Source organism: Sceloporus occidentalis, unplaced genomic scaffold (genome assembly GCF_023333645.1).
Source record: "Sceloporus occidentalis isolate IW3139 unplaced genomic scaffold, rSceOcc1.0.p SCAF_41, whole genome shotgun sequence".
Lineage (NCBI taxonomy): Eukaryota > Metazoa > Chordata > Lepidosauria > Squamata > Phrynosomatidae > Sceloporus > Sceloporus occidentalis.
The window spans coordinates 730,473-743,589 of record NW_028317021.1 but is presented as its reverse complement, the minus strand read 5'-3'; the positions used below and the strand labels follow the sequence as shown (position 1 = coordinate 743,589).

The window sequence follows — 13,117 nt, the reverse complement described above, 5'->3', positions numbered from 1 at the left end:
AGACTGTAACAATTAAAACAGGAAGGAGGAAGAAATTCTATAAAGTATAAAATTGGAAGAAAGAAGGGAGGAAAGAAAATATAATAGTAAAGGGGGAATATATATATATATATATATATATATGGGTGTGTATATAGATAATATGTGGTGCAATAATTCTATAAATTTGGAATAGACTGTAGCCAATATATAATATAGAAGGATGGAAACGTCACTTTAAAATATAAATGTCTTATGAATAAGGAAACTTAATAACTTTGGATTTGGGGGTTGATTATGGAAGAACAGTTGGCCCTCCTTCTCCACGGATTTTTTATACAAGGATTCAAGCATCCACGGCTTGAAAATATTCAAAAAAAGTAACAATTCCAAGTATCAAACCTTGATTTTCCCATTTTATATAAGGGACAGCATTTTGCTATGCCATTGTATTTAATAGGACTTCAGCATCCACGGATTTTGTTATTCACGGGGGTTCCTGGAACTGGAAGAAACTAGACAAGAACTGAAGGAAGAAATTAAAGAAAGAAGAGCAGAAAAGATCTGAAAAAAAGAGCTGGATAATTTTGGAAAAGTTGAAAAAATATCAGACATGAAAATACAGAAAGGAGCGGAAGAAATAAAGATAAAACAACATATCTGGAAAAGATAGCAAATGATACAATTCAAAAACAAGAAGAGCAAAGAATATCAGAATTAACAAGTGAATTAAGATACAGAGAAAGATGTATCAAATTCAGAGGAATCTGCCAGCTACATAGAAGGGGCTCCTGGTACTCACCCCTTATTCTGTGTCTTCTGGCTGGCTTCCCTCTCTGACCTTGACCCTGTTTCAGGCTGGGCAGAGGTGCTGCAAAGAAACCCTTTCTCATGGCTTCAGGCTGCCCTTTCTCCCTGATCCCTGGCCCTAAACGGGCTGGGCAGAAATGTTGAGAAGGGATGTTTCCATATCTTCTGGCCAGCTGCCTCCCTTACCCCTGGCCCTAAACGGGCTGGTAGAGGTGATAGGAAGAAACATACATGGAGGGGATTCCCCTCACCATCTGTTCCTGAAACTCCCATGCTGCTGTAAAGCTGCTTGCAGAAGCCACTGTGAAAAAGGGACAGGTTTGGAGGAGAAGGAGAGTCATTGGCAAAGCCAAGACCTTTCTCCAATCCTGGGAGCCCTTGCAATATTAAAGTTTGCTTAATGCTTCCAAAGGCAGAAAGAGAAACGAAGAGAAGGAAAAGGACTGGAGTGACTTTAGTGAAGAAGTTGCAGAGCAACAGCAAACACACCTTACTGGAGTGATAGACAGGACAAGACTGGCCTTCTAGGGTTAGCGCCACCCACATGGGATCACTTTAATTGTTGCTAATAGAAAAGTGGGATAGAAATAAAAATTTGATGATGATGATGATGATGATTTTGGAAATATTAAGTAAGAGGAGAAGAGAGGAACAAGAAATCCAGGGAATCAGAATAAAAGGATATAATTATAAGATTAAAGCTGATGCGTTTTTTAGAAGATCCTATAAAAAGTATAGCAAAATTATTGAATATCTTTAAAAAATTTGGCAATTTATCAGGATTGAAAATCAATCAAGAGAAAAAGTAATTTTGACAAAAATATTTCAAAAGAAGACAAACGGGGTAAGAGAGAAAAACAAATTTGAAACAGAAAAAAGGTGAAATATTTAGGCTTGTATCTGACAAAAAGAAATGCCAATCTTTTTGAAAATAAGTACAACAGTCCTTTGAGGACGGTGTGACCCCTTCTAGGACTGGAGGTTGTATCCGGATGCCTGGGTTCGAAGCCGATACCATAAGTACCTCCATTTTGTCTGGATTCAGCTTCAATTTGTTTTCCCTCATCCAATCAATTACTGCTTTAAGACAGTCATTGAGAGGCGAGACGCCATCTGAAGTCAAAGCTGAAGACCCAGACATGGAGAAATATATCTGGGTGTCATCAGCATACTGATAACACCCTGCCCCATGCCTCCGGATAATCTCTCCCAGCGGCTTCATGTAAGTGCTGAAAAGCATCGGGGACAGGATGGTGCCTTATGGGATGCCACAATTAAGCTCTTTCCTTGCCGAGCAACTGTTCCCGAGCACCACCTTCTGGAATTTGCCCAAGAGGAAGGAACGGAACCATTGAAGCGCAGTGCCTCCTAGACGCCCAGATTCAGATAATACAGTATGCAAAATTTCCCTGCTTTGTTTAGTGGGAAAAGGAGCAATGAGAGAGCAAATGGACTAGCACCCAGCTAGCTCAGGATTGGTCATGACTCTGGAAAAACTTGGCTAGACAATCCATCCAAATGTAGCCAAACCTTTAAAAAACCCAAGAGTTGGAACTCTACCAAGTTCTTTTCTGGAAATGAAGCATTGCTTACTGATCTGCACACTCTTTGCTTTGAGATAATGTCACAAAACATGATATGGAATGCAATCGTATGTAAATTCCCACTGAGTCCAAGACTGACTCCCAGTGAAGGAATTTCTATTACAGCCTTGTTCCAGGATAAATGTTTGAACGAGGTTGTTTGATGATCAACAGAGAAGGAAAGCACTACCTGTTCAATATTTGACCAGAAATATTCTATTTCTCTCGCAATCATTGCTGCAATGCGCCTCAGCTTGTTCTGTTCCTCCTTCTTGGCCCTTTCTTCATTAAGCTTCTTTTCTTCATGGTAGCGAGCCACAGTCCGGATCATCTAATAAAAATAACAATTGAAGTCTTCCATGGAAACCAATTCAAATCCTACTTTCTCCCCTTGACAACATAACACATAATAATAATGAATCAGCAGTTAACAAAAAGTATTTTAAATTATGTTGTCATCTATGGTATTATTATAGGTGTCCACGAGTGTTTGTGTGCATGTGTGCTTGCGCAGAGCAAAAGAGACTAACATTCCCCATGCTGATGACTTCCAGGTGTTTTGGACTGTAACTTCCATCCTCTCTCACCATTTGCCATGTTGGCTGGGACTTATCTGAGTTGTAGTACAAGACATCTGGAAAGCATCACCTTTCCTAGTCCTGATGTTGACAGTTTGCATTTGAACAGAATTTAAGCATGACACATAGAATCATAGAATCGCAGAGTTGGAAGAGACCACAATGGCCATCCAGTACAACCCCCTGCCATGCAGGAACTACCAATCAAAGCATCCCCGACAGATGGCCATCCAGCCTCTGTTTAAAAACCTCCAAGGAAGGAGACTCCACTACTGAGGGAGCGTGTTCCACTGTCGAACAGCCCTTACTGTCACGAAGTTCCTCCTAATGTTCTTCTCTTCTCCAGACTAAACATCTCCTCCTAATTTGGTTTCACCTGCAAATTTGATAAGTATGTCCATAATTCTGTCATCCAAGCCATTAATAAAGATGTTGAATAGCACAGGGCCCAGGACAGAACCCTGTGGGACTCCACTGATCACTTCTCTCCAGGATGAAACGGAACCATTGCTGAGCACCTTACTGTGTTCAACATAAGGAAGGAGGGACCATGCCTGTCTCTTTAAGGGGCTTAGAAACCCATCCCACCTACTATTTGCTCCACAGAAACTGTATGCTGTAAGCCTAAAGAATAAAAAACATTTGATTTTTTTCAAAGCTTTTCATTTTGTGACTCACACAGGAACACATCAGAGCCTGCAATTTGGAAAACACTGTTCCAGCCCCAACCCCATGCATACACCTCCAAATCCTGCTCTCGGGGACTAGGAAACCCTATGGAGTCAGTTTTCAGGCAGCTTTGAGAGCTGATGGAAGAGGAGGGAATACCAGTGTGACACTGGGTTCAAGCCCAAATAAGGCTATTTCACTTCTCTTTCTTGGAACATTTGTAAGATGCTCTGTTTGAGCAATCTAGTCAGTGGAGCAGGCCCTCAGAATAGCACATGTTCTAGGAAAATACTGTATAAAACAAATGTATCCTGACCTTCTTAGCAGTGGCCATTTTCCATCTCCTTTCTTGAGCAAAATCTGTTGCCATCCACTGCATTTCCTCCAGGAGATAATCCCACTGAGATTTGGGTCTGGGCGCTTCTTGAAGTTTGGGCAACCGTCTCAGAGACCACAAACCTTCCTTCCTCAGCTCTGCTATTCGTTGATGGACTTGGTTTTCCTTTGAGAAGTAAGAAGAATAAGAATAATGAAAATAAAATACACTTTCAGAAAACTAAAGGCATCGACACTGTCATGCTGAAAGGCAATTCAGCTAGCAAGAGTTACAACAAACCACTTACTGCTACAAAACAAACTTTGAAAGAATAAAATACAGACCACAAGATCCAAACAGATCTTGCATAGCTTAAAAGAGTGTTTTGATTAAGATATTACAAATCAAAAGAGAGGCTGTCCCATACATGTTCGGAAGCTATCTAACATCATATACATCAAGGATAGGGAAGATCTTTCATCCAAGTGTTCTTTGGGGTCGTGTTCCCATAGTGGAACAGCAACAAAGGCAAAGGGGTGGGATCAAAAACACCAGAACATTCTAACTTAAAGCTTTCCCTGCCAGTAACTAGGGAGAGACATTCTGCCTTTTAAGAATGGGGGAAACATACAAAAGCTGGAAATCCAAACAATGACAGTATCATAGAGGAGGGAATGTGGCCACCTGAGGAAGCCCAAAAAAGTCAGATTAAGATTCCAAGAAGGTTGCATGCCATCTCAAGGTCTGAGAATATGTACTCCTGGTATGGACAGGTTGCTTACCTGTAACAGTATTTCTTCGAGTGGTCTCGAAGGACCACGACATCACTTTGGAGGTATGCTGCTTAAATGATGCATGTGTCCCAACAGTCTGGAAGCTGCACCAAAGCCACGCGCCAGTCCTTAGGACTGGAGTGTGGCTTTGGCACGACTTTTGGACTCTTAAGACACATGCATCATTTAAATAGCATACCTCCAAAGTGGCCCGAAGCAGCTTTATTTTGGCTTGTCTGTATGGGGCCTTTGAGATATAGTTGGCATGCCTTTTTGTTTTATAATAAAGAAAGAGTGAACCAGGATTTCAAAAACCATTTTGTACGGAGGTCCCTACTGAGAGTGTGGAAAAAGCATAAACAAAGAATTTGTCCTAGGATATCCTTCTGGGCATTCCCCAACGAAGCACTTTTTAAATATAATCAATCAATCAGGGGAAACTGGATCAAATATAAAGATATTATAGCAGGTAATGAAACCGATTACAAAATAAAACCCCTGGAAGAACTTAGAAAGGAAGGATTGGACTGTTCCTGGTTCTTTTATAGGCAGCTAAGAGAAAGATATAGTGATTTAAAAAATGAAGGAAATCAAAAAAGTTATAAAAATTGATTTGAAATTTACCCCAGAACCTTTTTTGTTAAATATGTTGGAGGAAGCAATAGAAAGAAAGGCCAGTAAAATTTTATTTTATATGTTATCAGAAGCAAAAATAATTTATGCAAAGAAGTGCAAAATGAGTGAGATTCCAAAGACTGAAGAATGGACATTCAAACTCCTAGATCTACTTGAGATGGATAAACTAAGTAAAGGACTAAGAAATGAGAATTCTGATAAATATAAAGAAGAGTGGAAAGAAATAACAGACTACACCTCTGGTTACATTGGGAGAAAATAACAACCTTGGGAGCTGAGTTGGACTAAAGCAGGAAAATTAAAGTGAATTCAGACAAGTTTTTTGGGTAAATGGGAAAATTTGATGTATTTACCTAAGGAAAGAAGGCTTATTTTGTTTAATTAAAGATAATCAATACACTAGACAAGGGAGAAAAGAAAGCATCTCCAAACCAGCAGTAGGAAGTAATGAGTGAATGTAAGCTCGATGTCTTTGTAACTGATGTAATGTAAGTTTATGTATGTATGGAAAGGGAATGTATGTTCTTTTATATTTGTTTTTTAAAATTAATTAAAAGTTAATTAAAAAAATAAAGTAAGAAAATAGTCATCAGTATAAATAACATTTAAAATAAAAATTAGTTAAAAATTGAAGGTAGATTGAAGTGAGAAATCAGTCTTCTAGGAGTGGGTGAGGGCTGTCCATATCAGTGAAGGGGAGGCCAATCTAGAAAGGCCTGCCACAAGAAATCCATTTTAACAGCCCTTTTAAAGGCTTCTAGAGTGGTAATAGGACGAATCTCCTCCAGCAGGCCATTCCATAACCTAGGAGCAGCAGATGAAAAGGCCCTCTGGGTTGCCACAGCCAATCTGGTCTTCTTAGGCTGCAGCAAGTACTTCCCAGAGGACTTGAGTGTGCGGGGTGGATTATGTAGAGGAAGGCACTCTCGCAAGTAGACTGGACCAAGGCCATGTAGGTCTGTAAAGGTTATAACCAACATCTTGTACCGTGCCCAGAAACTAATTGGCAGCCAATGGAGAGATTTCAAAATGGGTGTTATCTGGTCAGTTCTATATGTACTTGCGACCAGCCTGGCTGTCATATTTTGTACCAACTGAGGTTTCCAAACTTGGCACAAGGGTAGCCCCATGTAGAGTGCATTGCATAAGTCAAGTTGAGAGGTTACTAGCACGTGTACTACTGTTTCTACGTTACCCAGCTCCGGGAAGGGCTGCAGCTGGCATATCAGTAGAAGCTGATAACAGGCACTCCTGACTGGCGTGTCAACTGATGAGATGAGTCCAGGAGCACCTCCAAGCTGCGAACCCAGTCCTTCAGGGGAACCAGAGCTCTCTGACAGAGAAGGCAAAATGTTTCACAAAACTACAGTTCCCAGAATTCACTAGCATTGAGCCAGGGCAGTTAAAGCAGACTCAAACTGGATTATTCCTGCAGTGTGTTTTGGACCTAAGTGACAAAATAAATCAAACTGAAAAGAACCTAAATAATTAAGGAATCTGCCTAGTACAGCACACTCATCATCAGAACCCTGTAATGTAGCAGTCTGGGGAGAAAATTCTGGGCAGATGTGTAAGTGTACAAACCTCACAAAAGAAAAGATCCAAGATATTCACAGGCCACTTAGCACTACAACTGATAATGGATGAAGAGCAGATAGTGTGATGCCTCCAGTGTAATAAATAAAATATGCTAGGTTTCCTCATTCAAAGGGATTAATTGTAGAGAAAACACAACGAATGGCTTTTAAATCAGCTCATAAACTATACTGGATTACAAAATGCGTTGTAGTATTACGTGCGTCAGTTCACAAACAGCAGTACATCAGTTTGTACCAATGATTAGCAAATGCACCTTCAACCGGAAAGACACAAAGACACTGTGGGGTCAAGGGACTCACCTGATGTATTTCCTTTTTTGAGATCAAGTCCTGATTTCAGTCTGTGTAGAAACAGGGTTGGCTCAGTGGGAGATAGAGAATGTATCCTCCAAAGGGGTTCTTTATTTAGTACTACTTAAAAGGCAGAAAACTACTTATAGCATTGCTATAAAGCAGGAGCAAAGAATCTAGCCAACACGAACAGCAAATTGAATTTCTTTAAAACATCCACCTTTCTCCATATCCCATTTTCTACTATGGGACAGGGAGAGGAGAAAACTTACCAGCTTAATTTGTTCTGCCAGCTTCTCTTGGGAACTGTCTTGGGGCATAACCGCTGCATTCTGAGCTGGACTCTGAGCTTTTGTTGCTGCTGTCACTGCCAAGCCTGGGGGTTTGGAGGCAATAGGAGATGTTGATTTATTTGTTGCAGGAGAAGTTCGGGTGGTCTGTACTGGGTATGTGGTCTGTGGTGCTGTACTGGTAATGGCCGCAGGTGGATTGGATGTAGCAGGAGGAAGCACACTTGCTGGAGGACGCTGGGAATTTTGGACAGAATCTGATGATGCTCGCACTAGGGTCACAGCCTGTAAAGCATACAATACAAATGTATGTCATTCCAAGCTTACAGACACAATAGCAATAGCAGCTTCATTTATATATGGCTTCCTACTGAATAAGCAGTCTCTAAGTCAGTATGTTTATTGAATAGCCTGAGGGCCATTTCAAAATACTCAAAACATAGTAATACAAGCAATCACACACACACACACACACACACACACATATATATATATAAAATGTTAATATAGGCACTAAGTACAATATACCACAATACAATATCGATACGTATGAATAGCCTAAACATGCTCAGCTTATATACATACTATACAAATCTAAATAAAAATATACAATATGTACTGAAACATATACAACTAAACAGGTAAGAATAAAAATATTAAAACAATCTAACAGTAATGTGTAAGATAATTACCATGGGAAGTAAAATAGAATTAAAATGGGAGGTAGAAATAACATTAAACGTTCGTTATCATATGTCAAATCTCTTCATCACCCTTACAATTAACATCCCCACATATCTAGATTTCGACAGTGATGCTTTATGAAGGAACCAAGCTGGGGCAATAGATATTTTTGAATCTTGTCCACTCATAAAGTATGATGTTCTGATGTGAGTATCCCAGAATATTGTTCGTTTAATATAGGGATCAAGGTATTGATCCCTTTCCTGTTCATACAGATTACATCTAAACAAAATGTGTGCTAGATCCTCAATTTCGTGGTCGCCACAAATACAAGTTCATCATTATAAGGGATACCTTGGAATTTCCCATGTCTTACCATGGTATCTTAGAATCATAGAATCGTAGAGTTGGAAGAGACCACAAGGGCCATCCAGTCCAACCTCCTGCCATGCAGGAACTCTCAATCAAAGCATCCCTGACAGATGGCTCTCCAGCCTCTGCTTAAAGATCTCCAAAGAAATAGACTGCACCACACTCTGAGGGAGTTTGTTCCACTGTCGAACAGCCCTTACTGTCAGGAAGTTCCTCCTAATGTTGAGGTGGAATCTCTTTTCTTGCAGCTTGCATCCATTGCTCCGGGTCCTAGTCTCTGGAGCAGCAGAAAACAAGCTTGCTCCCTCCTCAATATGACATCTCTTAAAATATTTAAACAGGGCTATCATATCACCTCTTAACCTTCTTTTCTCCAGACTAAACATCCCCAGCTCCCTAAGTCGTTCCTCACAGGACATGGTTTCCAGACCCTTCACCATTTTAGTCGCCCTCCTTTGGACATGCTCCAGTCTCTCAATGTCCTTTTTGAATTGTGGTGCCCAGAACTGGACACAATATTCCAGGTGGGGCCTGACCAAAGCAGAATATAGTAGCACTATTACTTCTCTTGATCTAGACACTATACTTTTATTGATGCAGCCTAAAATTGCATTGGCCTTTTTAGCTGCCGCATCACACTGTTGACTCATGTTCAATTTGTGGTCTACTTGGACTCCCAGATTCCTTTCACATGTAGTCTCATTCAGCCAGATGTCCCCCATCCTATATCTGTGCATTTTATTTTTCTGCTCTAAGTGCAGTACCTTACATTTCTCTGTGTTGAATTTCATTTTGTTAGCTTTGGCCCAGCTTTCTAGTCTATTCAGGTCATGTTCAATTTGTGGTCTACTAGGACTCCTAGATCCCTTTCATGTGTTGTCTTGTTAAACCAGTTGTCCCCTATCCTAAATCTATGTATTTCAATTTTTTTTCTGCCTTTCATTTCTACTTGTTGAAATTCATTTTGTTATTTTTCGGCCCAGCTTTCTAATCTATTAAGGTCACTTTTAATTTTGATCCTCTCCTCTGGGGTGTTATCTCCTCCCCCTAATTTGGTGTCAGCTGCAATTTTGTTAAGTATGTCCCCTATTCTTTCATCAAAGTAATTGATATTGATCAGGGGGTTGGACTGGATGGCCCGTGTGGTCTCTTCCAACTCTTTGATTCCAAAACAGTATCACTATTCCAACAGGCACATCTCTCCAAGATGAAGAGAGGCCATTGCTGAGCACCCTTTGTTTATTATTATTTATGGTATATATACCCCGCCCTTTAGACCTAAAGGCTATCAGAGCGGCTTACAATTATTATTTTTAATTAGACAGTTCCCTGCCCTCGAGCTAACAATCTAAAAAACGCGACACAAAAGGAGAAGGGAATGGTGGTGGGAAAGGGGATGAAGTCCAGTGGTTATTCTCTCCCTCTGAGGCCTGGACCAAGGCAGATGGACTGGAGGGAGGGCTCTTCTTCTTCAGGCTAGCCCTGGTGGAGCTGGGCCTGCCTGTTCACTCCCTCAGAGGCCGAAAGATGACAGCTATCATGGAGGGAGGGCTCTCTTTCTTCAGGCTAGCCCTAACGGAGCTGGGCTTGCCTGTTCACTCCCTCGCAGGATGACAGTTATCATGAAGGGAGGGCTCTCTATCTTCAGGCTAGCCCTGGTGGAGCTGGGCCTGCCTGTTCACTCCCTCACAGGCTGAAGGATGACAGTTAACATGGAGGGAGGGCTCTCTTTCTTCAGGCTAGCCCTGATGGTACTTTGGGTTTGGCCAGTCCACCTATTCTGGGTGGAATGACCAGAGCAGAATAGACTGGTACTATTACTTCCCTCTAGACACTATACTTCTATTGATGCAGCCTAGAATCACATTGGCTTTTTTGCTGCCACATCACACTGTTCTCATGTTCAATTTGGGGTCTACTAGGACTCCTAGATCCCTTTCATATATATTGTTGTCAAGCCAGTTGTGCCCCTCATCCTATATTTGTGCATTTTATTTTTTCTGCCTAAGTGGCGTACCATACATTTCCCCAATTTTTTTAGTTTTGGCCCAGCTTTCTAATCTATTAAGGTCATTTTGATTTTTTTTTTTTTTACAAAGGACGACCCACTTCTGCTCCAATGTTATTGAGATAAGATATAAGAAGTTTCTTTACACTGTTGGGGTTATATGTTGTTATAATTGTATCATTTATGTTGTAAACCGCTATGATCTATATAGGAATAGCGGTATATAAATAAAATTTCATTCATTCATTCATTCATAAGTGGGGACCATCGTTATTAAAAGAGCAGAGAAAGATTCCACCCCCGCAACCTTCTAGATTGATCAGTGAGCCTTTCCATAAACCAAAAATTCCAAAATCAAGACCACCAATCAGTCATATTGACCTTTCCAGTTTTCCAGGCCCTGGCAATTTCAATCCTGGCCAATGCCATCAAAAATGCAATAATATCTTTATTCTATAATGTCTGAAAGCAATAAAAGTTCTGGAGAAGGGACAATATTTTGATCAGTGATTTCTGAAGCTAAGTTAACTACAGAATGCCAAAATGCAAATACACTTGGACATTCATACCACAAGTGCAGGAAGATGTTCAGAACTGCAATCTGTACTCTGCAAATTAGAAGCAGTCAAAACAGTATTACAATCAACAATAGCTGCAACAATATCTATTAACTCCCTACTGCCTACCACCTGTTCTCCAGCTGTACCATTGACTTGTGCAACCTCTGAATGTTCAGCTTCACCAAAGAACAAAAAAAGAAGGCATCCTAACTCACTGAATCCAACTATAAAATTGTACAGACAGCCAGTCAGAGACTCAGAGGATGTGACCACAGTGTTGGGAGTTGAGAACTTAGATATACACAAAGCAGAGACAGTAGGTCAGTGCCTACTATCTTAATGGACACTCAGACATTAGTTACAACCAGCTGTAACTCAGGGGTGTGTGGGAGATGACCCCCTCAGGCCTCTCCAATGTCTCCCCTTTATCCCACATGTGATACACTGGTACCCCGGGATACGAAAGAACCGGGTTACGAATTTTTCGGGATACGAAAAATGCGGCTTGGAAAAAGCTGTCCCGGGTTGCGAAAGATTCTTCGGGTTACGCAATCCTTTTCGGCGCGAAATTCAAAAAATGCAAACTGCAGCGATAGGATTTAAAGGGCTAACGGCTAACCCAGGGGGCTGGGTTAGGCGCGATTTTTGAATTTCGTTAGCAGCAGTGATTGGCTTGAGAAATCAAGCCAATCAATTGCATTGGCTAACGAAATTGGGGGGGGTGGCTTGCCTTGCGAAATAAAAGCCGGCTTCCATTGATCGGCTCCTTTGTCTGGCCCTGTGGACTGTGTGAGGAAGAGTTGATATTTGAGCTCTGACTCTTGGGTTCACTTGCGGTTCGGACTTTTCCTGGCTTTGGACTTTTGCTGCCTTTGCCAGGTGTATCTTCGGATCAAGACCGGCATCGGGAATTTCTCTACCGGTAGGTTGATGAATTTTTACCTTCTTCTTGTGGGGTGGGTTGGGCTGAGACAGTGTGACCATGCTTTTGCTCTGGGGTGCTGGGGTGCTGTTAATTTTTTTTAATTTTTTTTAATTTTTTTTTAATTTTTTTTTAATTTTTATTTTTTTTATTTTTATTTTTTTGGTGTTTTCAAAGTGTGGATTGTGGGTTTTGCTACTGGCATGTTCAGATTTGTGGATGATGGGCTAGAGCTGCTGGGTTGCATTTTTGGGGGTTTTTTGCTGTTTGGGTAACATGCTCTGATGTGTGGATGATGGGTTAGAGCTGCTGGGTTGCTTTTTTTGGGGTTTCTTGCTGTTTGGGTAACATGCTCTGATGTGTGGATGATGGGCTAGAGCTGCTGGGTTGCTTTTTTTGGGGTTTCTTGCTGTTTGGGTAACATGCTCTGATGTGTGGATGATGGGCTAGAGCTGCTGGGTTGCTTTTTTTGGGGTTTCTTGCTGTTTGGGTAACATGCTCTGATGTGTGGATGATGGGCTAGAGCTGCTGGGTTGCTTTTTTTGGGGTTTCTTGCTGTTTGGGTAACATGCTCTGATGTGTGGATGATGGGCTAGAGCTGCTGGGTTGCATTTTTGGGGGTTTTTTGCTGTTTGGGTAACATGCTCTGATGTGTGGATGATGGGCTAGAGCTGCTGGGTTGCTTTTTTTGGGGTTTCTTGCTGTTTGGGTAACATGCTCTGATGTGTGGATGATGGGCTAGAGCTGCTGGGTTGCATTTTTGGGGGTTTTTTGCTGTTTGGGTAACATGCTCTGATGTGTGGATGATGGGCTAGAGCTGCTGGGTTGCTTTTTTTGGGGTTTCTTGCTGTTTGGGTAACCTGCTCTGATGTGTGGATGATGGGCTAGAGCTGCTGGGTTGCTTTTTTGGGGTTTCTTGCTGTTTGGGTAACATGCTCTGATGTGTGGATGATGGGTTAGAGCTGCTGGGTTGCTTTTTTGGGGGTTTCTTGCTGTTTGGGTAACCTGCTCTGATGTGTGGATGATGGGCTAGAGCTGCTGGGTTGCT

At 41.4% G+C, this 13,117-nt stretch overlaps 1 protein-coding gene across 12 annotated transcripts in view; it reads right to left on the bottom strand.

Moving 5' to 3' along the window:
• Positions 1-13,117, bottom strand: part of EP400 (E1A binding protein p400) — a 161,254-nt gene that overhangs the window by 118,265 nt on the left and 29,872 nt on the right. For all 12 annotated transcript variants that reach the window (XM_089489865.1, XM_089489873.1, XM_089489866.1 and 9 more), the window contains 3 exons: positions 7,506-7,808; positions 3,936-4,121; positions 2,563-2,703 (listed from right to left, as the gene is read on the bottom strand). In XM_089489865.1, coding sequence (XP_089345991.1) covers positions 2,563-2,703; positions 3,936-4,121; positions 7,506-7,808 — 630 coding nt within the window. The remainder of the gene's footprint in view (positions 1-2,562; positions 2,704-3,935; positions 4,122-7,505; positions 7,809-13,117) is intronic.